Genomic DNA, 27,048 nt, shown 5'->3' on the forward strand with positions numbered 1-27,048 from the left:
GAATTCTTCTGTAAGGAACATTATCTTTTTTCTATATAGGTGACTTTTTAAAATACTAGTTTTAAAAAAGACTTTTTGGTATTATGAATTACTTTTATAGAGAAAAAAAACCCCAAACACAGGATTTAAAAACAAAAAATCGACCAAGTATACATCGTTCTATATAATCATTATGAAGACAGGCAAGACATAGTATTTGGGATCTTTTTTATTTTTATACACATGACAAGATTTTACACCAAGAATAGTCAGTTAAATAGTACAAATTTACATTCATGAGGAATGTTAAAAAAAAATTCAACTAAAAAACCCACTTCTTTCTGTGACCCACAATCCCAACATTTTACAGTGCAGGGGTGAAGGGGGCTGGGGGGAGCATCCAAAACAAGTCTCTCCCAAAAGAAATGACTTAAATTTCACATTCCCTCTCCACACAGGATCCAAATGGTGAGAGTATAATTTATAATTCATCTTTTTCAGCTGTAGATTTCTGTGAAAATAAAAAAAAAAAAAAACTTAGAAGACATTAAAAACTAGCAAAAAAAAAAAAAAAACCTTAGCTCACAGAAGGTTCGTGTATGAAGAAACAATTGAAATGGGCCCAGTGTATTTCCATTATTTCAGCTGTAGGCTAGAACGACATTTGTCAATCTGCGGGATCATTTCGAACCTAACAGTAAGATAAATGACTCCCGAACAGAAATAATCAAAAATTTCCATCGGCCTCATGCTGCCATAGAGGAAGGCAGAAGCCAGTGGCAGAGAATACAGAAGCCTTGTGGGCTAAGGGAAAATCTGTTTAACAATGTCTCAGGGCTGGATGGCTAAAATAAAGGAACAAAAGGAGCGGGCAGCTGAAAGTCTACGCTTTAAACAGAAAAAAAGGAGCTGCTCCAGCTTTTGAATTTCATCATTAGATGCCTATTTTGGAGCAGATTTCCTGAAGTCTGACTTCTAGAAGCTATGCAGTCCTAATGACAGAACTGAAAATAAAAGTTTGCCTAGTTTTGCAAGAACTAAAAGGCAAGTCCCATTCTTGACTTGCTATGTATACCTTTACTGTTTCCTGTTCTTCTTCATCTGCTCCTGCATCCATTTCTTCTTCTTCGTCCTGCTCTGTGTCTTCTGTGGTGTCCTCTGTTGTTTCTTCAGGTTCTTCTTCGGGTTCTTCTTCCACCTAAGGGCACCATTTATAAGCTCATTAATGGATCCAATACCTTGGATCTATTTCCACTTTGTTCATTCAAACGTACTAACATCGGAATTAACTTCATTCCTGTTTTATCCAGAACTGCACAGTAAATCCGCTAATTAGACTCAACAGTCAAGCTAGCAAAGGGAGACAGATAAAGAAAAAAGATATAAAAGGGAATTTCTTATTAATTCTAGCACCGCATGTGACACTGGGGAGTCAAACATTTCAATAAATTATTTCAAACCTTTGCATCAGGGTCAATGTTTAAACTGAGGCGAAGCATTCTTTCTATTCGATCTCCATATGCTTTAGTGTCTGGTAACAGATATCCTGACCGTAGTGTTGCCGTTTCAAACAAAACCACAGCAAGATCTGAAACGGTCTTATCCTCTTCATCTTCCTGAGATGAAAGAAGTGACATCTGATTAATATTAAAAGGTACAAAGTATCCCAACGAAAAGATGAAGGAGTATGGCTACAATATTAATCACCTTCACTCGTCGAAGCATGTCTTTGATCAGGGGATGTCTGGGATTAATTTCAAATGTTTTCTTCTGGCTGGCATAGTAACTGGTAAGGGGTAAAAACGAACATTAACGTCAAACTTCAGGCTCCATACATTTCCCACATTCTATAAATTTTTAAAATTATACATAGCTCTTGGAAAAATCAAGACTTATTTATATCTCTACACGACACCGTGTTCTGCCTTTTACTACGTTCTCCACGATGCCTTCACCAATATGGTTCCAAGACACATTAGTTGTTTCTTTACCTGAGCGGAGTTCCCAATGCATTCTAAATATACCTTCATACCGTTAGTTTTCTGCTGTCAGCTGTGACTGGTCTCCCTCCTAGAGAGGAGGACAGGGAGGAACTGCATCTACCCTTCTCGGGGTAAACCCATTACAGATGCAGAGTTTAGAAGATTAAGACTTGATTTGTCATCCTGACTGGTCTGAATGGCAAAAAGAGAGCAGTGATATCTATTCACTGTGGACAGACACAGCAGGTGTTTGCTCACTGAATGGAAGGGAACTTCCTGCTCATAAATGACTGAAATAAATGGACATTTATTTAATGGCTACTATACTGTTACAATGGAATATAAGCAGAAACCTACTTTCCACCTAAACTTTATAATCTATAAAGTCTTTAGGGGGACAAGACACAGAAGCAAGACACCATTTTTGCACTTTACTGTGGAAACATAAGTTAGGGAGTCTTGCTAGATATGAAATATACTTCGTATATACAGAGTTTTGAAATTGTGATCATGGAGACTTCACTTGTGAGAAGAATCCTTAAGCTAGGCCTTGGGGAAAACATGGGCAGAGAGCAAACAGAAAGAAGACATTCCAGATGGGAGACAGGAGAATAAAAGCAAGGAAGAAATCATTTTCAAGACCACCGCTGTGACATTACAATATAAATGTGACATATATATATTCCCTGAAAATAAAGGGCACCTGAAGACCCAGTGTACGTCCAGCACTCAGCCCTTGAGTTCATAAACTTGCTCACCCATGGGTCTTTTACCCTTTATTTTGCAGGGCATACTATTTGGGGAAGGAGGGATGGCAGTTAAAAAGCATGTAACTCATTTGACAAATGACAAGGTCATTAACCTCATCTGTTAACTATTAATATCTAAAAATGAAGAAGTACACATACCAGGCCAAGGATATGCAAAAGCAACGAACAATATACGTAACAGATTACATTTCCATTTGTAAATAAAAATACCTTAAAATAAATCATGAGTTCAACACCTTTCCTTTATCAATCTAATGTCAGAGGAATCCCTCTGTAAACTTGTCTCCTCTTTTATCTAACCGATAGTGGTGGCCACTTAAAAACACATCAGTTCTTCGCTGGCATTATCTACAAAAGGAAGGCTGGCTAAGAACGAATACCTTGCAGGGACCTTCCCGAGGATGCTTACTTTGTAGAGATGTCCTTGCCCGTCTGGTAGGCTTGAGCTTTCATGATTCTCTCCATGTTGCCAGACCACCCATACTGGCTGGCCACAAGAGCACAAGGAGACTCTGTCAGACGTTGAGATACCACGGCCTTTTCAATCTTAAGATAAGAAATCAAAAGTTAGATACATGTAAACACCAATAGTTAAGGGCATTCAGTAACTGCATTTCAATTCCTTAAGGATTCATCACTTAAGATCAAATACAAGCATAAAAATTCCTCTTATTCAGATTCTTAGGAAACTCTTGACATTTAATAGGAATTTTTTTGGTCAAAAATAAACACCAACTTTTAAACACACAGAAGACTTAAATTCAACCAATAAAAAGTTACCACAAAGGCAGTATTAAACTACAGAAAACATTCAGTTACAAAAAAAAAAAATAACCGAACAGTACACAATAGCCATTATTATCCTTTTAATTCTTTGTAGTTTATAAACCTTTTTTTAAAGTAGGCTCTATTGGGGTGCCTGCGTGGCTCAGTCAATTGAGCGTCCGACTTCGGCTGAGGTCATGATCTCACAACTCGTGAGTTCGAGCCCCACGTCAGGCTCTGTGCTGACAGCCTGGAGCCTACTTCAGATTCTGTGTCTCCCTCTCTCTCTGCCCCAACCCACTCACATTCTGTCTCTGTCTCTCTCAAAAATATACATACATACATAAAGTAGGCTCTATACCCAATGTGGGACTCAAACTCAGGACACCGAGATCAAGAGCTGTAAGCTCTACAGACTACTCTAACCAGGTGTCCCTGTAGTTTATAATTTTAAGCTCCTCCTCCCCAAAATTTAACCACTATATTAAATGTTGTTCTGTGCAACTTTTCCCGCTCTCTGCCCCTTCCCAGCTTGAGCTTTCTCTCAAAATAAAGAAACAAACGTTAAAAAAAATAAAATAAAATGCAGATGCTAAAATTTCACAGGTTTTAACTTCCAGAAGAATACCTTGTCCTTGAGAGCTTTATCTTTCATCCAATTGAGCAGAGGCTCAAATTCTTTCTCAATTGCTTCACGACTCTCCTTAGTTTTCTCACTTTCATCAAATTTCACTCCTTCCTTGGCAACATTCTGGAACCTTTTCCCATCAAACTCTGGAAGAGCCTGAATGCAGTATTCGTCCACAGGTTCTGTGAGATAAATCACTTCATAGCCCTTTTTCAGAAGTCGCTCAACAAATGGAGAAGATTCAGCCTATAAAATTAAGAAAGTGATAAAGTTTCCAAGTCTACCCCTGGTATGTACCCCAGTAGCTACATTTATCTAGAACTAACAACCCCATTTTACAGGTGGGGAAATAAGAGGTGCAGAGAGTATAAATGACTTTGCTGTCAGTGGCTGAGCAGGCCTTGTAATGACTCCAGGCCACCATCACAATTAAGTTCTTTTTTTCTCAGGAGTTGGCTACATACCAGGATGCCTGACAGCTGGAGTTCAACTTACCTCTTTCCTGCTGGACCCAGCCATGAAGTAGATTTTGTCTTGTTTCTCCTTCATTCTTTCCACATACTGATCTAGACTCGTAATGTCACTTGGATGATGAGAAGACTGGAACCTAAGGAGTTTTGCAAGACGGGTTCGATTCGAGTGGTCTTCAATCACACCGAGCTTGATGTTGGTACCGAATTCTTTCCAAAAAGTATCATTGTACTTCTCATCAGCAATCTTCTTGATCATGTCCAGAGTTTTACGGACAAGCTTCTTTCTAATCACCTAAATAAAATTAAAGAATAATTCATTAGTGAATGTGATCTCAAACTTTTGAGAACCTTCCCTATGTGAGAGCATCGGGGAGCAGTGGTGCAAGATAGAAAAACACGGCCTCGTCACTGCCATTTCTCAAGTGGCAGGGAACGGTAAGCAATCTATGTGAGACTGAGCAGAAACGAAGTTGTCAGTGGAAATAGTCCCAAGATTGTTTTAATGTTTATAAATGTTTAGAGAGCATGCAAGCAGGGGAGAGGGGTAGGGTGGGAGAATCTAGAGCAGTCTCTGTGCTCAGTGCGGAGCCTGACGCAGGGCTTGATCCCAGAACCCTGGAATGACCCCTAATGTTTATATTCTGGGTAGTGGGTCTATGTGGGTGTTTACTACACAATTCACTCAACTTTTCTGTATGTTTGAAACTTTTATAAAATATTGGGTGAAAAACAATCAGATTCTTAGGATTTAATAATTCTAGAGTAAAATTAAGTCCTTCAGCAAAAGAGCCAAGGACTGGTCTCTAAGTCTGGGGACTCTGTTAATGCTGCCTGTCCTTCACAGCCCAATCAAAGAGGAAAGAAACCAGCCAGTCTCTTCCCAGAGACACTCACCTTAAGCAGTTTATGTTGCTGAAGAGTTTCCCGGGAAACATTCAAGGGGAGATCATCTGAGTCCACCTTCAGATGGCAAAAGAAAAGTTCAATGAGCAACAGAAACACTGGGAAAAAAATCCAAACCAACAAACCAAAAAAATACTTCTGTTCCTTGCCTTTTTAAGTTTATTTACTTATTTAGAGAGGGTGGGAGGAAGTGGGGGAGAGAGGAAGAATCCCAAACAGGCTCTGCAAGGACAGCATGGAGCCGGACTTGGGGCTCAAACTCACAAACTATGAGATCATGACCTGAGCCGAAGCCAAGAGTCAGACGCTTAACTGAGCCACCCAGGCGCCCCTCCCGTGTTTAACGACCCCTTTCCTCATAGTCTTCAGATACTTACAACACCCTTGACAAAATTAAGGTACTTGGGCATCATGTCATGGAAGTCGTCTGTGATGAATACTCGGCGCACATAGAGCTAAACAGAGACCAAGAAAAGGTCACTTTCTGAAAATTATACCTTCAAATTTTAAACTCAGTCTTTACAACTTAAAAACTCACCTTAATGTAATCACTCTTCTTCGATCCATATTCATCAAACAGACCACGAGGAGCAGATGTAGGTACGAATAAAATGGATTTGAAGGTAACTTCCCCTTCAGCAGTAAAGTGGATGTAGGCCATGGGGTCATCACTTTCCTATGGAAAGTTGGCATTTAGTCATTCAAAGGCACCGGAAAAAGGCATTGCAAAGGCTAAGTGATTTATTATGTGGTAGACATTTAGTTTAGCATTTAACTAACAAGAGTCCCCTTACCAAACAAAGGGGGGTGGGGAGAGGAACGTAGGGAAGAAACGGCTAGGACTGCTTTCCTATAAACTGGCTAGACATGGTGGTTTTGCTGATGACCGTCCACAGTGTCACTCAATCTCTTAAACTGGGGGAAAGATGCATGGGTCTAGGTTTCACATGTGTCAGAGAACAGGGCATGAAAGCCCTGATCCTATCTAAATGACAATATACAATGCTTCATGAGTATACTGCTCAACCAGAAAGAAGTACTTGGGAATACATTTCTTCCACTGGGATATGGACTAGAGCAGTGGATGTAAAGAGGTATGTAAATAAATCCTAAAGACGAATTCCCTAGATCTGCATTATCCACTACAGTACCCACGTGTGGGTACTAGCACTTGAAATGTGGCTAATCCGAACTGAGATACGTGTTAAGTATGAAATCTACAACCAGACTTTGAAGATACAGTACAAAACAAAACAAAGTAAAACGTGTTTAAGTTTTTAAATAATGATTACGTGTTGAACTATTTTGGGTATGTTAGGTTAAATCAAACTTATTAAAAATTAACTATGCCTGTTTCAACTTTAAAAAAAAACATGCTTCTAAGAAGTTCAGAATCACAGATGTGGCTCACATTAGGTATTTTTTTTTTTTTTTAAAGCTTATTTAAGAGAGATCACGTGTGTGCAAGTGGGGACGAGGCAGAGAGAGAGGTAGAGCAAGAGAATCCCAAACACTTAGAGTGCGGAGCCAGATGCGGGGCTCAAACCCAGAGATGGCGAAGTCAGACGTGCCACCCAGGCGCCCCAGTAGCTCACATTCTATTTCTAATAAGGCTGTCCTTGACGAAAGTACGTTATATGTTTGTATACACCAGGACTAACTATGGTTCAAGAGAATAAAAGTGGAGTTCTAGTAGAACCAAGGGGAGTTTTTAAGAGGTGAAACTTAAAAGATGGTTGGATGTTAACACGAGGAGAGCAAGGAAGGGATGGAATAAAGATTAAAGAACAGACATAACTGCAGAATATTAGGTTTTATCTAGCCATGCTAAGCTTATTAAACTCTTCTGTTTAGTACAAAATGCTGTATGGGGAAATATGAACTTCAAACACTCCTAATCCATGCTAGTTTTAGATTCTTCACTTAAAAGATGGGATCAGTAAAAGGAAATAGGCAAAGAAACAGATTTAGTAATTATTCCTAAGAATATGACCTCACAATAAAGGTCTGAGGTTGTAAACAGGCTCTTTAAAGGTGATGTTAAAAGCCAAATGAATAAACCAACAAACAGCAGAATTAGACCTATAGACACAGAGAGCAAACGGATGGTTGCCAGAGAGGAGGAGTGGGGGGATGGGCAAAATGGGTGAAGGGGAGCGGGAGGCACAGGCTTCCAGGTCTGGAACGACTAAGTCACAGGAGTAAAAGGTACAGCAGAAGGAATAGTCAATGGTACTGTAACAGCACTGTATGGGGACAGACGCTGGCGACATTCGTGGTGAGCAGAGCATACCGTGGAGACACACGGACCCAGTGTTGTACACCTGAAACTAATGTAACATTTTGTCTCAACTATAATCACATAAAAAGTATTCATTCTTGGAAATGGAAAAAAGACCTAACGACGCTAAAAGCCATTCCATACAAGATATTATGTTCTATGGAAGTCATCTGCCTACACACGTAGGCAGTTGTTAATCCTTTTGGTAACACAGACCTGTTGGCAATGTGGTGAAGCACAGAGACTCCTTCTTAAATTTTTAAGATGCATAATATAAAACACACAAGATTAAAACAGAAACCAACTGTATTGAAAGAGTTATAACACCATTTAAAAATGTTTTGACTTAGTAATGTTCATCACGTTCTAAAGTAATATTTACCTTTGAAAATGATTTGTAGAAAGCTTTGTATTCATCATCTTCTACTTCTTTTGATGGTCTCTGCCAGATCGGTTTGATATCATTCATAAGTTCCCAATCCCAGACAGTCTTTTCAACCTGAAGTTACAGGACATGATTAGCAGCCCCAGCACTCAGCAGCAGTTGTACAGTACAAGTGCTACCTAGAACTTCAGGACATTACAAATGAATGTGGGAAACACCAAAGGACACTCCTAATCTACTATGGCTCCTGACAGTGGGATCAAAAATCTCTCAAAAAAAAAAAAAAAAAAAAAAAAAGCCATTTTTCTCAACACTTAAGATTGATCTTTAACACAAAGAAGGCAATTGGTTACCATTACTATTGATAAAAAGCAAATTACAGTTTTTCCTCATTTTTAACTAAAATGTCATTTCTTTTTAAACTATTCATAAAAATGATCGGTGTTTGCTACTTAAAACTTTCCAGAGGCAGAAAACACAAACACTAACAAATAAACTTAGTCCTTGTTTTTAAAAGTTGGGTCTATGGACTTACCATTTGGAGAATAAAAGCCCTTTAAGAATTAATGAAAACTGAACCCAGATCAGTCTGTGCATACTTGGATTTTTGTATTTTCTTGAACATACCTTAAACAGCATTTTAGTGTGGAGATTAACCAGACTTACTTTTTTGGTTTTTGGTTTTTTTTCCTCTTCTTCTTCTTCCACTGCAGCTTCATCATCAGAATCTTCCTTTTCTTCTTTCGCTGCTTCTTCTTCTTCCATGGGTTCCTCAACAGTTTCAGTCTAGTGAAGTACAATTATGGTGAAATTCATTTATTTAACAATCCTGATTTCATCGAGGATATGAAACAAAATTACAGCTCCAACAAACAGGTCTTCCAGAAGAAAACCCTGAGTATCCCCATACCGAAAGAGCAAATGTGGCTCTTAAGGGTTAAAGATTTAAATATGTGCCGACGTAGCACATATGAATTTTTATCAATGTAGATTTACCTTGCTGCTCCACACATAAATAGGGAAGTTTATAAACTGTGAATATTTCTTGACGAGATTTTTAATTGTATCTAATTCAAGGTAATCAGATGCTTCTTCTTTTAAAACAAGGCTGTAAAGAAAATAAGACAGGTTTAGAAAGACATCCTTGGTTTAAAAGATTTGATTATAAATTAATCTAAATACCTTCCTGACAATGCTAACAGTTTGGCGTAATCCAAGATGGCCCCCGTTTTTCACGTTAAAAACTCTCATCACCAATGATGGTTTATGAGCCATATATGGCTCCATATACCAGATATGAGTACAACACAGGGAAGAATCTTCCTTGCATTCCTTGGGTGAAAAATATCCTTAGTCCCAAATAAAAAGTGCCAATGTCCCAACCTTCTCAACATGTTAGTTTTTTTGTTTTTCAGCTGAAGAACGGACATGTTAAGCTAGCTCAAGGTGAGAAGGCACTGAAACATTCTGGAGAAAAAAATGGAATTACAAGCACTCTGATAGTTGCTCTCAAAACCAAATGATCATTATAGATAAGCAAATGCAGGGGTGCCTGGCTGGCTCAGCCAGAAGAGCAGGAGACGCTTGACATCAGGGTCGTGAGTTCGAGCACTGAGTGTAGACATTACCCAAAAATAAAATCTTAAAAGAAAAAAAGAAGCCTCTTCTATAGATAGTGAACTCTTAATAAAAACATGTTCCTTAAAAAAGCTAGAAAACTAATCCAAAATAGTGTTCATATCTCCACTGACCGAAACAGTCAACCAGCCACATTTTATTTAAACAAAACTTTAGTTCTTTAGTTGCACTGTCATACTGGACAGTGCAGGGGTGGAGTATTTCCAGAGTTCTACTGAACAGCACTGGCTTCGATAACTAACACTGAAAGCTGCAGTTGTTTCTTCTTCTTCCTCACTTACTGTCCTTTCTGCAGGAACCCTCCTCCACTCACCAAACACCTCATAACATACCTTCAGACCCAGCGGGGAGCCCATGTCCGGGAGTGTCCCTAATAAATATGGGCAATGTTGTATCATGGGTCTCTTCTTGCTTCATTCAAAAAGCTTACAATGTAGTAGCATCACCAACAGGTAGATCGTTCATGATGACAAAGCCTAGAGAGTGGCCAAGTCTCTGATTTCAGAGCAATATCTGGGTGATGAGGGGCTGGAGGAGAGTGCAGTTGTGGGTCCAAGTTAAAGCTGATGGTTACATCTCAGTTAGATGTATTTAAAAGGCAATTAGATATGAGAGCAGAGCCCAGTAGGGACATATAGACCAAGGGTTTGCCAACTATGGCTGGCACCTGTAAGAAATTTTACTGGGATACACCCTTATCGTATATGGTCTATGGTCGCTTTCCAGCAAGAACATCAGAGTTGTGTGACATGTGACAGATCCTACCATCCAAATGCTTAAAAACATTTACAAGCTGGTCCTTTAGGAAAAAGTCAGCTGACCTCTGATCCAGACTAAGAATACAGATTTGAGGACCCTGAGCTAGAACTGGAAGCCGAATCCATGACGGTAGGAAGGCTGCATAAGGAACACGAAGGTAATGAGAAAGGGCTGAAGAGTTACCTTTGAGAGATACTGTCAACATTTAAGCAACAGGGAAAGGAAACGAAAAGATATCCAGGGTCATGGAAACTATGCGATTGTCTTAAGGGGTATGCAGTAGACACCAAAACACAAGAGGAAAACTACGAACAAAGGACTCTATTGCTGGGACCAATGTGAATTAAAACCCCCCTGAATCCAATGGATTTAGCAACAAGATTACTGATGACATATTTCAATGGAAACGTGGTGGATACAGTCATGATATGCCTGACAGTAGATGGGGGTGTGGCACTACCTGCCTCTCTTCCTTCCCCACGGAGACCTGAACATGTTTAGGTTTTGATGGTAAAGAGGGAGCATGGGGGAAAGGCTGCCTTTAAACGATGGGGCTGGAATTAATTCATGCTTAGCCTCTGAGGAGGGAGGAGGAGAGAAGCAGCAGATTGGACGTAGTGACCAGCTTTAGGGAACAATGCAGAATACCTCCCTTGCAGTAGCAAGGACAGAAACACATGTACTAGTTAGTACTTACTGGATGCTCCTTTCATGATCTCATTCAATCCTCACAAAATTTCTCATAAGGGTATGCGGGGGCCTAATTTAGGGCTAGGAATAGAAAGAGTAGGTAGCAACTGAATTGTTTGAGGGCTTCTATTTCATTGGTCAAATAGAAGATGAAGTCATATATATAAGGTGGAACCTTGACCTCATCACTTTGTCTTCTCTTTAGTTTGTCCAGTCTAGACTTTCAGTTCCTTAAATGGGCCTCTTGCCTTTGGAACTTCCAACATATACTGTGCTTGCTTCCTAGAATATCTGAATCTAACTTACCCTTATTTCAGTAAGCTCCCCCCAACTTTAAAAAAAGATTACTTTTTAATGTTTATTTCGAGAGCGAGAGCGAGAGAATCCGAAGCAGGCTCCACACTGTCAGCACAGTCAGTTAGATTGTGAGATAACGATCTCGGCCAAACCCAAAAGTTGGACACTTAACCGACTGAGCCCTTCAGGTGCCCCTCAAGATTTTATTCTTGTTTTTTAAATAAAGTTTATTTATTTATTTTGAGAGAGGGAAAGAGAGAGAGAACACAAGCAGGGGAGGGGTAGAGAGAGAATTTCTGACTGTCAGCGCAGAGCCTGATATGGGGCTCGAACTCACGAACTGTGAGATCATGAGCTGTGCCAAAATCAAAAGTCAGACGCTTGACCAACTGAGCCACCCAAGGGCCCCGAGACTTTAAGTCATCTCTACATTCAATGTGGGGCTCGAACTTACAATCCCGAGGTCACGAGTCGCACGTTCTACTGAGTCAGTCAGGCGCCCCCAGAAGGTCCTCCTGATCAAGGAAGTGTGCTCTAGCTTCCTTTCTGGCGTTTGTGAAATTATTTCACATTCTTCTTCTTTACTCGAGCCTCATGGAAGCATGGATTGCACTGGTCTTACTCTCCACTGAGTTCTAAACCCTAGCAGGTAATAGGCACTCAAATGGTTATCTGCAGAATAAATGCTGGGTAAAGGACTTGAAGAAAAATGGCAGTTTCACGCAGAGAAAGCACTCGTCAAGTTTCACTCACTGATCAGCCATCCATGTTACCTGCAGGAGACTGTCCTGATTACCCTTACTTATTCACTCTTATAAATATCTGCAAGTGTTAGGCTCTGGGAATGGAACGTTCAACCAAATGTGTGCTTTTGTGGAATTTCCATCTAGATAATCTCACCTGTGGCTCAGCACCCTACGACATTAGCGCCTCTTGGGACATTGTTTTCTATCTCTTTGTAGTTAAGACAGAATATTTACCTCTGTTCCTCTAACGCCTAACAGAGGGCACTGGGGCATGACTATTAGCGACGTGTCCTAAGGAGAGCAGGAGCTAGGACTAACAAAGGCAGAGTAAGGTAAATTGGGAACAATAAATCAGTAGAAGTATTAAAATGCACTCATGTAATTAATCTCAATTAAATGAGCATGTATGAAAACGAAAACAGAACTATTCGCTTCCTTGGTGAAGAACACTGGTCAGAATGACAGATACGTGCTTTTCTACATTCTGAATACTTAAAAATTCTTATGTTGAAAAATTTAAAACTGAATTATGGAAAAAAAAGTGGAGACTGTAGGCACATTTTCACCTGGCAGGAAGAAAAAAGTCAAATGACCTCGAGATACGGTTTCTCTGATGTGGCCCAAAGCTGGCAGCTTCATACGGACATTCCAGGAGTATTAAGTAGAAGTATCCTGTTGTAGTTGTTGGGGGGCAGGGGAGAGGCAGGAAACTGTTCTCCTTCACATGCTATAAACACCAAGAGATGCTGGGCAGAAGGTCTGCCTCATCTATACAGACAACAGTTACTGGCTTAAACCAAACTCTGATTTGGATTCAATAATTTGCAACCATCCTCAAACGAGACATTCTCTTCAGGAGAACCTTCATTAACTTTCTTCAAGCTCTGTATTTGCACCTGGTCTCTCCAACCTGTCCCCAACACCAGTTACTCCCATAGTTGAGGACTTGAGTCAGTCACCCAGAGAGTCTCCTCTCATCCAGTCCTGCCACCCTCTGTATCTTCAGAAAACCTTAAAAAAGCTGATCAGAAATTCTATGATTAATCACTACCAACGGAGAGGAATTTCTTTAATCCCTTGAACAGCTGTGCCTCTATGCCTTTACATCCACTGACGCTTCTTTCCCAAGACTTGCTTCCCTGGAAATCCTCCATCAACCCATTGCTGTGAGACCTCCAATCTGCCTTCTCCCCTAGAAGAATTAACCCTTTGGACTTTTTGCCCTCTGTGTACAGCAGCTATCATAACTCTTTGTGTCTGGGCCTCAGGAGGGCCTCCAAAGATTTCCTCCAGTGATGAAAACAGGTCAATTTCCTCATTGTACAGGCGAGGAATGAAGGCCCAGAATAAGCTGTTAGCTCAGAGTCAAGATCCTCACCAGGACTATTAATTCTCATTAGGAATTAGTAACACTCACGTAATTGTTGTTCCCCGTCCCAGGGTGTTTCCTCTTGGGTCAGCAATCACAGAAAATTCATTGGAGTCAGATTCCCAGATGTGCTGGGTATCGTTGTTGTGTTTTGACGTGACAATAACCTTGTCAGCCACGAGGAAGGCAGAATAGAAGCCAACACCAAACTGGCCGATCAATTCAGAAGTCGACTGGCCATCTTCTTGTGCCTCAGTCATTTTGTTTAAGAACTCGCTGGTTCCCGATTTGGCTATGGTGCCAAGGTTTTTAACCAACTCTTCCCGGGTCATTCCTACACCGGTGTCTGTCACATGCAGCAGGTTCTTCTCCTTGTCACACTGAAAGGCAAGAACGGGATAGTTAGATATGCTTAATACTCACTGTACGACAAGTAAATGGTAAGCTACAGATTCAGAAACTACCCGCTTTTGGCCACATCAATTCCCATACAGAAAACTAAACTGGGTTATTTTTCCTTATAGTATCTTATGGCCTACTGTCTCTTACACATGAGCATCTTGATAGAGAAAATCTTAAGTTCCAGTGTATTTGAGAAAGCAGCAATATAAAGAAGGCAGAGACTAGTCTAAAGGTCAAAGGGCAGAGACAGACCTAAATAAAACAAGTTATTTCTGAAGAAAAACTTTCAAGAAAAATAAAATTCTGTATTTTGCCTATTTCTTTCATAGAAAATAAAAGGATTCAAAACTTCTCTATTTGCAATTTGTGGTGATAAATGTCCTTCACTAAATATTCCCGGCTCTCTGCCTTCTGGAAACATAGCAGGAATATACTTCATTCTTGGTTATTAAGGCCATGTGACTGGTTCTGGCCAATGAGCTGCCAAGTGGGAGGGAGTGAGGAATGTAGCTTTCAGGCTAGAGCCTTTAAAGGATGGGAGACCCTCCAAGTGCTCTCTCTGCACCATGGCAACCAGCTACACTCCAGATGGTGGCTACTCAATTGGCCTGTGTCCGGGAATGAGGATGATACAAAGCAAAGGCCACAGTGGCCTTGATGGAGGATTTAAGCCAGGGGTTAGCAAACTTCTTCGGAAAAAGGGCCAGAGAGGAAGTATTTTAGGCTTGTGAGCCATATGGTCTCTGTCACAACCACTCAAACCTAATGTGTAGTGCAAAGGCAGTCATAGATAACACACAAATAGGCATGGCTGTGTTTCGATAAAACTTTATTTATAAAAAGAAACAGCAGGTTGGATTTGGCCCACAGCCATATTTTGTTAAACTCCAATTTAAGCCCCTAGGCTTGGCGATTATTTACCACTGCAGCGTAACCTGGCCTATCCTGATTGATAGAGATTGCCTATCGCTAAGGATTCTTTTTGCTTCAAATCTGTTTTAAGCTTACCTTAATTTTGACAGTTAGTTCCTCATTTCCAGCAAGAGCATTTTCATCAGTCAGTGATATTAACCTTATCTTATCTAAAGCGTCAGAAGCATTTGAAATCAGTTCTCTCAAGAAAATCTAAATGGAAGCCAGATTTAACACACACTTAGATTAGCCTCAAGATACACAAAACATTAGATTTAATGTCAAATCCATTTTATTTCTCCTCTGTACTCTAAAAAGCACTCTATGAAATAAGACTCCTTATGGTACAGAAATGGCTTTACTCTCTTGGTAAAAGGAGGTACACAGCTCTTTACACAAAGAACTGTAGCAACCATAAAGGATACCTAAACAGGTAAGAGTAGTAACACCTTTCTGTATGCAACACACAGGGCTGTCTGGGTGACTGCCCTCAGGACTATTTGGCAGGCTATGACCATATTTGGAGGGGAAAGGAAAAAGGTAAAAATGTCTAACAACCCCCCCCCCCCACCATAGGGAGCATTTTTATAAATACATACTGGGTATTTAAACTTTGCTAATAACTACTTACCTGAAATTCCTATGTAAGTACATTTATCATGAGGGTAAATGAGTATGCTTTTGTACAGAGACAAAATAATATTACCCACATGTTGCTTACCTCTTTATTTTTATACAGTGAATTAATAATAAGTTTCATCATTCGATTAACTTCAGCTTGGAAGGCAAATTTTTCTGATTTCTCTCTAAGTTCTCTTATTTGGGATGCATTTAATCCATCCAACTGAATAGCTTCTTCCTCTCTAAGGAAATAAATTTGACAAACAAATAACTGCATTGCTTATTTAGTTCTCTCCAAAACATAGATCTAGGAGAGCCCAGAGGTCTTGTAAGATTGTCCTAAGGGTTAAAGGGGTAAAATGGAAACCTTTATAAAATATTACTAACCCGCTATTTCTATCTTTTTGCCACAATAAAATTTTACCACCTTAACAACTGAGCTAGAATACTTGGTTCTTAAAATTGTCAGGAAAATAAACCCAACTTTCCTCTGCTAAAAATAAAAAGCAAAACCATTTATATGTTCCCTCACATGTGGGACCGCCTCTTTGCCTGGGAAGCTTTGGCCTCTAATGGCCTACAAAATTGCCAATTAAGTCCTAAGGGGCCAACTTTGAAAACACTGCTCATTTGAGAGAAATCTTTTTTAAAGTTACTACATTCAGGGGTTCCTGGCTCGCTCAGTTGGTAGAGCATGAGACTTGTGATATGTGGGTCCACACTGGGGGCAAAAGGTTACTTAAAAATTACTAAGTTTATACGCTTACCGGATATAAAGCCAACTGGTCTGGGAAAAGTCACAGAGCTAGTGTTCCACAATCTAGTTACCAGAACAGTTTTCAAAAGAAATTCATCCCCTTTTGACCCGTCATTCCTAGGGGCAAGTTAGGACATACTCAGGGATGAACATGCTCACTGCCCTGACCTTTTAGGTATTTAAATTTGGGGTGTTACATGTCATCTGGACCTCTGAAGAAAAGACAACAAAAGAAGCGACTATATTCCAGTGGTCACAAGGGCTCAACCGTACAGTTTCAAAAGAACACAAACCTCTGTACAACTTCATCATCTGTCCTTGAGCCTTCTCTACTTTTGCCCAGATCCTCTTCCACTGTACCATCCACGTCCACTTCATCATCAGCCTGGACTGACCCTGAAGGAAGATTTAACACCAGGAAACTCGTAACCATTTTGCTTCGGGTACTTCTCAGAAGGAGTATGACCAGACAGGGCAAGGGTAAGGTTGCAAAATTCGGGGGGGGGGAGTATGGGAGGTGGGCAGGGAGAACGAATCCACTAGTTTTCAACACCCAATGTAAACCCCACTTGGCATACTTTTTACATTTAAATTTAAGTTCAGACCCGGGGCCCTCCAGCAGATTCTGAAATGCGGAGGCTGGGGCGGGCATCACGTCTCTAGAGCAGCCCTGGGAAGCTTTACAAATAAAGTTTCGCAGATCTGATACCAGGCCCCTTCTACGGTCACACGTGTTGCGCAGGCCAAGGCATGGCCTCCCAAGTGACCACGCCAAAACTTAGGCCTTCAGTATCACGGATCAGAATACAAATAGAATTGGCGCAACCTCTGGCGAGAGGAACTGAAATCCGGCCCAACTGAGCGGGGGGGAGAGAGGTGATGAGATTCTGACATGGTAAGAAGCTCGCAAAAGTGAAGCAAACACGCTGACACCGCCTTTCTTCTGACTCAGAGCCCCACGCTCCCCAGACCAGCCCCTAAGAAAGGAAACGCGGGGTCAGAGACTCGGAAGACTGGGTGGCGGGGCGCGGGGGGGGGGGGGGGTCCTCAAGCTCAGATGGCCGAAGGCTCCTGCGTCTGACAAAAGTCCTCCGGAATGGGCACCCGCAATGCTCCCGGGGGACCAAGAGCCCGAGAGGCGCCCCACCCCAAGTTGGCTGAGACCTCTAGGCGCGAATATTAGGAGATCTGCAAGGGATTTAAATGTTCTCGGTTCTCGTTCTTCTTTCCACAGGAAGAGGAGAGTGCGCGAACTCCCTCGAGCCGAGCCTCTTTCGAGGAAAGGCGATGGATCCCTCTAGGCCCAACGGAGGCCCCGCTATCCCCCTCCCGGGCTCAACGCCCCCAGAACCTTCGAGAAGAGGCCGCGCTGGAAGGGGGGCGTCCGGGGGTGCCCGCTCCTCCGAGATCACTCACCGAAGGTCAGTAGGACGCAGCAGAGGCCCAGCACCCACAGGGCCCTCATGGCGCGCAGCCGGTGAGAGTCTCAAGTCCCTTTTGATCGCAGGAGCCGCCTCCACCTCCCACCACGGGGCTCAGATCCTCACACCGCAAGCCGCGCGGTCCGCCCACTACCCCCCAAACAGGTCGGGCCGCTTTTCACCCCAGCCTCTCGCGGGCGGGGGACGGGAAACACGAACCCACCAATGGTGCCGCACCACGCACCCTCTGTACCCAATGGGGACTCGTGGGGGGGACCGCAGTGAACCAATCGGAGCTGTCCAGGTGCGGTGCCCGATGCCCGAAGCGTGGCTCCCTCCGATTGGTCAACCTTAGCTTCTCTTTTCCAATCAAATGGCTCCGCGGGCCCCTCTCACACAGGACCGCCCCTTTGCCTGGGAAGCTTTGGCCTCCAAGTGAAACGACCCAATGAACGTCAGCACTGAACACATCCTCCCTTTTGGAGAGGTCGCAGAGGAACCACTTCCGGATCCTCGAGCGCGTTTATTCCGTGACCAGGGGAAACGGTAGTCATGGCAACGGTTCTTCACTATTTCCTGGTCTAACGTGGGGTCACGGTGGGAATGATTCCAGTGCGACTTTTCGCCGTCAGCTTTCTCTCTGGCAGTGCTTCTGGGGAAAGAGAAACACGTGAGAGGTTGAAAATCGCCCGAGCACTTTTTAGATGGGGTGGTGAGAAACTACAGTTACCGGCATGCAACGCACAGGGGGGTGGGGGGAGGTACACTGTATTGAATGCTGGGAATTGTAGTCTTTGGACTTCGGGCCAGCTGCGTAGCTTGGCTCTTCCGCATTTCCCAACGTGTCTTTGCGGGAATTCGGTGCTGCGTGGTTTAGAATTTACGTCTCGTTCTGTTTGTAGTCGATGTCTGTACTTATTCCAGGACTCTCCACTGTATCACAGCCTGTAGAAACAGGCCCGGAGAGCCCCGACACCCTGGCCAAAGCCGCCCAGTGTTCGGGGGTCGGCCTTTCCGAGTCGGGGTTCCACTTCTGGTCGGTAAATATGAATCTGGCTCCTCCGGCATCATTTGAGCCGCCGGAGCCTTTTCTGCGTTCCGTGGCCGGAGCCTGTGGCCTCCCTGGTTCGGTTTGTAGAAGAGGAGAGTGGGGCTTCTTTTTTTCCTTTGAGGAAAATTTAGAACAACTTCGATGCCCTCAACTCACTCCTAAAGCTCAAAGGCGGTGACCAGCGGCCCTAGAATCCCTACCATAAGCCAGGTGGAGCGCGTGTTCGTAAAATTCCGTCTAGCACAGAAAGAAAAAAAAGTACTCGTTTACTCGGTTTAGGAGGATACACCTGCAGATATTTGAAAGCAAAACCTGTGGGGCTGCAAATGAGAGGGTGTGCAGCCTGGTCACTTCATAGAAATACCCAGTCAGCGTTTAGAAAGACACAAAGCACCAGGTGGCTTTCCGGCGAGGGAAGTCCCTCACCCTAAGCTCGCGTCTTTGGAAATATTTTCTGTGTCTCTTTAACCTAGTCTTTCCATACGCCCCCGAAGCCGACCTCGTTTCCAATAAAAACCAATCCCTTCTCGCTTCCTCCAGAAAAAATGGAACTTTGAATTTGTTTTTAGATAATTATCCGAATTCCTAAAGACAAGCTTTTCAGTTGAAAGTCTACCATAATCTTTTGTAACTTCCCCTGTTTAGGTTGGCCAATCTTAACTCTTGTGGTTGGTGTTTACACATTGTGGTGGTGAATTATTTACATCTGCCCAGATTGTCAACGTTTGTTATTAGTAAGCAAAGGGTACCTTGCAAAGTTTTTTTTAAATGCTTCTGTGATTGTATTTTTTTTTTTTTTTTTGAGTATGCTAGGGTGGAAATTACATTCAGAAGTCTCAAATAGTTGCATTTTTGTATATTTTAGCTCCTGTTTATTATTATTATTGCTTGTAGAAAAGGGGGGGTTCTTTCACTTTTCTGCATTTCACAGCTCAACCTCTTCACCTTTTTCTCTAGTTCTGGACAAGTAAGCAACCAGTTCTGAAACTGCGAATTCCATCTGAACTGGTCAGTGGTGGCTAGTTCAGTGTTGCACCTGGAGGGAACTGAGAATGATACATGACTTCCAAAATAGATCCATTGCTTGTGGGTAGAGGCTTCATCAGATGATGGTGGGGATCTATGAGGCAGGCAAGACCTGAGACACGGTCTGGCAGAAGATGGCTGGCTGTTGTCTGGCTCAGCTCTGCCCCTTTAAGATGGGATCCCTGGCTGTGCACCTTGTACAAGGAAAGGGCAGCTTGTTCAGAATCCAGCCTTGCCGTTTCTCCCCTGGGGTCTCCACCTCTTCTGATTTTGGACCCATTGTTGATTCTCACTTCCCATCTTGGTCTAGTTCCTCCAGAACTTATACCCCAGGCTGTTATTAAACTCCCTAGCTTTGGATCTGATTCTTTTGCTTTCTAGTTTTAGTTTTTCCCTTTGACACCATATGTCCATGGACACTACTGGAAAAAGCTGCCTTTGTTGTTGTTGCTGTTGGTAAGCTTCTTCTTGGAAGAGAAAACCATATAGGCAAAGGGGTGCCCTCAGGGGCATTGGACAGCTCACCTGGTGACAGGTGTAGTCCCACAGTGAGGAGTCAGGGAGAATGCAGACCAGGGAGATGACGGCAGGAAAGCAGTTGCAATCAGGGAGCGTTAAGGAATGAGGGTGAGCATCATGGTGAATCTGTTGGTTGGGTCATTCATCCATTCATTCAGGAAGTGTTGATCTGGTACGTGCCCGGTGTCATGCAAGGTGCCGGCAGTATACGGGTGAACAACGTAGATATAGTCTCTGTGCAGAGCTTGAACAAATATTAATGGTGGACTTGCATAAGTACACGTATCTTATTTAAACTGAAGCAAAGATATAAGAGAATGACTGCAGAAGAGTATGAGGGGATTTTTGGAGTGATGGAAGTGCTTTTGATCTTGATTTTGGAGGTGGTTAGTGGATTAAAAAAAACCTCTACACTTAAAAAAGTGGATTTTGTGTGTAAATTATACCTTGATAAAAAAATCATAGCAACTATCATTCTAAATTTTTAAAAATGTTTATTTATTTTTGAGAGACAGAGTGCGAGCAGGGGAAGGGGAGAGAGAAAGGGAGGCACAGAATCCAAAGCAGGCTCCAGGCTCTGAACTGTCAGCACAGAGCCCGATGCAGGGCTCAAACTCACAAACTGCAAGATCATGACCTGAGCCGAAGTCAGATGCTTAACTGACTAAGCCACCCAAGTGCCCCTATAGCAAATATCATTCTAAATAGCAAAACACTAAAACCCGTTTCAGTAGGAATCAGGAACCAGACAGACATGCCTTTTATTGTCAGAATTGTCCCACACTCTTTAGGAGGGTCTAAGACAAGAACATGAAGTAATTGGCATTAACCTTAAGAAAGTTGAAGTCTTTTATTTTGGAATCGCTTCTTACTGTTGAAATGACTGTATACCCTGGAAACCCAAGAGATTCTAGTTAGGGAGGAAAAAAAAAATTTATATATATATATATATGTGTATATATGTATGTGTGTATATATATATGTATATATGTATGTGTATGTGTGTACATATATATATATGTATATGTATATACATATGTGTATGTATATATATGTGTATATATATGTGTATATATATGTGTATATATATATGTGTGTATATATATACACACATATATATATATATACACACACACGCGCGCATACACACACACACACACACACAATGTTTGGTAAGTTATTGACTATGAGATAAATATATAAACACCAATAGACTTGCTCTAATCTTGCAAAAAAACACATAGAAATGGAAATTTAAGGGCCCCTGGATGGCTCAGTTGGTTAAGCATCCAACTCTTGGTTTCAGCTCAGGTCATGATCTCATGGTTTGTGAGTTTGAACCCCGCATTGGGCTGTGTGCTGACAGCATGGAGTCTGCTCGGGATTCTCTCTCTCCCTTTCTCTCTGCCCCTCGCTTGCACTCTCTCTCTCAAAATAAAGAAAAACATTTTTTAAAAAAAGGAAAAAAAAAGAAACGGAAATTTAAAAGACTTCATGTATATTAGAGGCAAAACCCATCAAATATTTAAGAGTAATTTGATAAGAAAGAGCTCCAACGTGAAAAAAACCTAGAAGATGTTACTGAAGAATATAAAACAAATAGAGAATTTGGGTCAGGTGCCAGACCCTAAGGATTATCTATCGCCATGTAATAAATTATCCCCAAACTATACAGCTCAAAACAGTAAACGTTTATTATCTCATCGTATCTGTAGGTCAGGAATCCAGGAGCGCTGAACTGTGTGCCTCTGGTTCACGGTCTCTCATGAGGCTGCGGTCAGGATGTCAGTGTGCGATGCTGTCATCTAAGGTTTGACAGGCTGCGGGGTTTGCTTCTGTGATGGCTCACTCATATAGCTCTTGGTGGGAGATCTCAGTTCTTCACCTCATGGACCTTCGTAGGGCTGTTTGGGTGTGCTCATTGCATGGCAGGTTTCTCCAGAGTGAGTGAAAAGCCGGGGAGTAGCCATAATAAGTCATGACCAACCTCAGAAATCACACACCATCACTTCTGCAATAACCCTATTCAGTGAGAGGGGATTACCCAAAGATGTAAATACCAGGAGTCAGACATCACTGGGGCCATTTTAGAAGCTAGCTGCTACCGCATCTTAGCTGCAAGGGAAGCTGAGAAAGGGTTTATCTGGCATTTTCAGCTTCTTTTGTGAGGGTTGGGCTCATAAGGTGGGGATAAGAATCTTAAGATGGAGATTCCCCCAAATACAGGAACGGGTTCAGATGACGAACAGTCAAAAGGACTGATAAATGTCCACTGCATGTTTGAATATACAAACAGATCAGTGTAACAACAGAGAGAATCCAGAAATAGATCACCTCAATTTAATACGTGACAAAAGCAATTTTTCTGTTTAGAGGGGAATGGCTGGTTTACTTCATAAACGATGCTGGCCTTGACTGGTTACCCATCTCCAGCAAAGTGAAGTGGGCTCCTATCTCACACTACATAAAACATATCCCAGCTTAGAAGAAAATGAGAGCACCTGTGAGCGCACGCCAGGGATGTGGGAAACCTTGGCTTGAGCATTCAGAAAATACAATGCAAAGCCTATGGTGTTTCCCAGGCCTCCTCCTCAGTCGTTCCTGAATTCCAATTTTTGTATTTCTAGCAGTGGCCCTGTCAAGTGCAGCAAATTAATACTGTGCTTTCCTCCAAGAATGCAGGTTCCTGTGGCATAGGAATCAGCAAGTACTTGGAGGGGAAAAGCAAGAGAGAATGTGGGGCTCACTTCTCAACACTTCCTTTCTTTCTGGAGTCGTCTCCTCAAATCCTGGTTGCCTGGGTAGCCATCTGATGCCTTTAAGTAAGTTCTCAAGTGTCTGATCCAGCTTCTCTAGTGTCCATCATAGTAAGTTGTAAAAGTAGATGTGGCTCTACCTAGCAGATAGAGAATTCCTTGGTCCTATTTTAATGTGTAAAAAAAAAAAAGATTTTAGGTAAGACAATAAACAGCTATTATTAGGGGCGCCTGGGTGACTTGCTTGGTTCGGCATCCAACTTTGGCTCAGGTCATGATCTCATGTTTCTTGAGTTCAAGCCCCATGTCGGGCTCTGTGTTGACAGCTCGGAGCCTGAAACCTGCTTTGGATTCTGTGTCTCCCTCTCTCTGTGCCTCCCCACTCACACTATGATTCTCTCTCTCTCTCTCAAAAATAAATTAACATTAAAAAGAATAGCCATAATTATTTTCTTATGTTAACTTTTTGGTGGTTTTTCATCAAGCAATTTGTGTAATGTTTAATGTTTCTAAGCTGTAGAACTTGCATTATTTTGGCTATAGAACAATAAATGTGTTTCTAAATATATAATGTAATTGCCACTGTAGTTTACATTATATCTTCTTTTTGACCAGTTTTAACTGTGATTTTGGATTATTTGTGATCTTTTCCCTATACCCTGCCCAAACTGACACCAAATATCTTGCTTGAGAATTGACTTTGGATTTATAAAATGGTTACCTGCATTTGCTGATAAAATCTCTGGGTGCTGTAACTTTTATTTATGCAGTTAGAAAGTTTAAATCTATTTTTTTGTTCGTTTGTTTTTAACATGCGGCTTGAACCCATGCCCAACATGAGGCTTGAACTCACAACCCTGAGATCAAGAGCCACAGGCTCTACCCATTGAGTCAGCCAGGAACTCCAAGTTTAAAGTTTTTTTTTTTTAATGTTTATTTATTTTTGAGAGAGAGACAGTGACAGAGCAGGGGAGTGGCAGAGAGAGAGAGAGGGAGATACGGAATCCAAAGCAGGCTCCAGGGTCTGAGCTGTCAGCACAGAGACCAACGCAGGGCTTGAACTTATGGACTGTGAGATCATGACCTGAGCTGAAGTTGGACACTTAACCAACTGAGCCACCCAGGCACCCCTAAACCTGTTTTAAATTAAATTCACCCATAATCTTGTAGTTCATATTTTCTTTTCTTTTTTTTTTTTTTGAGAGAGAAAATATGAATGGGAGAAGGGCAGAAGGACAGAGAGAGAGAGAGAGAGAGAGAGAGAGAGAGAGAGAGAGAGAATCTTAAGCAGGTTCCGTGCTCTGCACAGAGCCCAACACAGGCTCAATCCCATGACCCTGGGATCATGACCTGAGCCGAAATCAAGAGTCAGATGCTCAACTGACTAAGCTACCCAGGTGCCCCTTTTCTACTAATTAAAAACAAACATCTCCCTAGAGTTTGCTTAATAAAAATAGGTCAGTTAAAAAATATCCACCCAATGTCTTTTATTGACTTTGGACACTAGCAGAACATAAGAGGAATTGAATTTCAAATAATATTTGTTAAATTTTAATTTGTGGTAAGTTGATATTTTGCATGATCCAATCATACATGTTGATAATTTATGTTAGGACTAAATAGAGTTTTAGAGCTGGAAGGAATCTTGGAAATCATGTTATTCTACAACTCTCCCTTTCAGTTTTATTTATTTATTAAAAAAAATTTTTTTTCTTAATGTTTTTATTTATTTTTGAGACAGAGAGAGACAGAGCATGAGCAGGGAAGGGGCAGAGAGAGAGGGAGACACAGAATCGGAAGCAGGCTCCAGGCTCTGAGCCATCAGCACAGAGCCCAATGCGGGGCTTGAACTCACAGACTGTGAGATCATGACTTGAGCTGAAGTTGGACGCTCAACCGACTGAGCCACCCAGGCGCCCCTCCCTTTCAGTTTTAAATGATAAAACTATTATATTCTCATGGTGTAAAAAAATGCCCAGTTGGTACAGAAAAGTATAAGGTCAAAGGTAAAAGTTCTAGATTCTTCCCACCTCCTCATTCCCATTCTCTAGAAGTCATTACTGATAGAGTTTCCTTATGCATCCTGCCAAAAATTTGTGTGTATTTGTGCAAAAGTACGTGTGTGGTTAAATTAAAGATGAAATTTTTGATTTTTTAAAAAACAAAGGGAACAATACACATTAGCTTATTCTATTTAATACATCTCAGATATCTCATTCCTTTTTAAATCTGCTATCCTGGTTTTTTTTTCGTTTTCTTTTTAAATTTTTTTTTAAACATTTATTTATTTTTGAGACAGAGACAAAGCATGAACAGGGGAGGGTCAGAGAGAGAGGGAGACACAGAATCTGAAACAGGCTCCAGGCTCTGAGCTGTCAGCACAGAGCCCGACGCGGGGCTCAAACTCACAGACTGCAAGATCATGACCTGAGCTGAAGTCGGCCGCTTTACCGACTGAGCCACCCAGGTACCCCAATCTGCTGTCCTGTTTGATAGGCATTGGTATTGTTTCCAGCTTTTGTTGCTATCACGATTAGTGCTGCAGAGAATGCTTTAACATGCACAAGGTTTTGTGTTCGTGCGTGTTTGTCTGGAGGATAAATATATAGTTTGGAATAGTTAGATCAAAGTGTATATACATTCAAAATTCTATGAGTATTTACTAATTCCTCTGAGAAAAGGCTATACCAATTTATGCTCCCATATCAAACCTCCCCCCTGCACATCCCCTTTAAAAATAATAAAAAAAAAAAAAGCTTAGGAAATTTGTGGTTCTGAGAACTTAGATGAAGTCCCAGAGTTCGGTATTGGCAGAACAAAGTAGAACTCATATTTTAAACATTTATTTTTAAAAAAAAATTTTAATGTGTATTTATTTTTGAGAGGCGGTGGAGGGGGGAGGAGCAGAGAGAGAGGGAGACACAGAATCTGAAGCAGGCTCCAGATTCTGAGCCGTCAGCACAGAGCCCGACCCGGGGCTCTAGTCCACAAGCCCTGAGATCATGACCTGAGCTGAACTTGGACGCTTAACCGACTGAGCCACTCAGGCGCCCTTTAAACATTTCTTACATTGTTCTAGCCACCTCTTGACTACTGGGAAGAGTTTGAGGGCTTTTTTTAAAAAAGGAAATTTTATTGTGTTAAGATTTCAACAGCCATGAATGTGCATTATAAAAAAGATTGAAAATTAAAAGAAAGGTCAAGGAAGAAAATTGAAGTAACCTGTATGCATTAATGAGATCGATCACCACTAGCATCTTGGTGTCTGTGTTGAAATTTGACATGTATTTTTATTTATTTATTTTTCTGAGAAAGGAGGAGAGAGAGAGAGAGAGAGAATGTGTAAGGGAGGGGAGAGAGGGAGAGGGAAAGGGAGAGATAGAGAATCTTGAGAGAATCAGTTGTGAGATCATGACCTGAGTGAAACCAAAAGTCATATGCTTAACTGACTGAGCCACTCAGGTACCCCAAAATCTAACATATATTTTTAAATTAAATGGGGATCACACAAGAATACTATTTTTGGAACTTTCTTTTTCACTTGTCAATATGTGGTAAACAGTTTCCCATGTAAATATTTTTGCAAGGTGTCTTTTAACGGATTAACATCGTCTCGTGTCATGACTGTGCTGTAATTGTTCGATTTATTGTTGTTAGACCTTTAGTTTTTTACCAATTTTAAACCATCATAAATATTGCTGCAACGGAAATCCTTATAGATAAATCTTTATATACAAAATGAATTTTTAAAATTGGAAATGCTTGGGGCGTCTTGCATTTTCTATCTCTCTAAAAAAAAAAATTGGAATGCTTGGTAAAAAATATGACATGTTTTAAAAGGATTTTGATACTAAAAATTGCCCCCTAGAATAGTTGTACCAATTTACATTCCCACCAATGGACATTTTAAGCATAAGA

General features: G+C 41.5%; 2 protein-coding genes across 2 annotated transcripts in view; one reads left to right on the plus strand and one right to left on the minus strand.

The window, feature by feature from the left end:
* Positions 1-190: 190 nt before the first annotated feature.
* HSP90B1 (heat shock protein 90 beta family member 1) lies at positions 191-17,951 on the minus strand. The gene is made up of 18 exons (XM_019446620.2): positions 17,774-17,951; positions 16,651-16,753; positions 15,701-15,842; positions 15,076-15,192; positions 13,714-14,045; positions 9,163-9,274; positions 8,833-8,952; positions 8,164-8,280; positions 6,039-6,176; positions 5,878-5,955; positions 5,492-5,557; positions 4,620-4,889; positions 4,125-4,370; positions 3,141-3,277; positions 1,687-1,765; positions 1,440-1,595; positions 1,055-1,177; positions 191-490 (listed from the first exon to the last, which is right to left on the minus strand). Exons 1-18 carry the CDS (start codon positions 17,820-17,822, stop codon positions 461-463), a joined length of 2,415 nt encoding a protein of 804 aa, XP_019302165.1. The 5' UTR covers positions 17,823-17,951; the 3' UTR covers positions 191-460.
* Positions 17,952-18,576: 625 nt separating this feature from the next.
* LOC109265427 (putative tetratricopeptide repeat protein 41) overlaps positions 18,577-27,048 on the plus strand; it is an 81,925-nt gene continuing 73,453 nt past the window's right edge. The window contains 2 exon segments of the mRNA XM_053895062.1: positions 18,577-19,039; positions 23,050-23,196. The gene's annotated coding sequence lies outside the window, so the exon portion shown is untranslated.

Source organism: Panthera pardus, unplaced genomic scaffold (assembly GCF_024362965.1).
Source record: "Panthera pardus isolate Hobbes unplaced genomic scaffold, ASM2436296v1 HiC_scaffold_6, whole genome shotgun sequence".
Taxonomy (NCBI): domain Eukaryota; kingdom Metazoa; phylum Chordata; class Mammalia; order Carnivora; family Felidae; genus Panthera; species Panthera pardus.

Coding starts and splice junctions, on each gene's coding strand:
- HSP90B1 (XM_019446620.2), bottom strand. CDS start 17,822: ATGAGGGCCCTGTGGGTGCTGGGCCTCTGCTGCGTCCTACTGACCTTC. Junction 16,754..17,773: donor CTGCGTCCTACTGACCTTCG/GTGAGTGATCTC, acceptor ATCTTCCTTCAG/GGTCAGTCCAGGCTGATGAT. Junction 6,177..8,163: donor TCTACAAATCATTTTCAAAG/GTAAATATTACT, acceptor AACTTTCCATAG/GAAAGTGATGACCCCATGGC.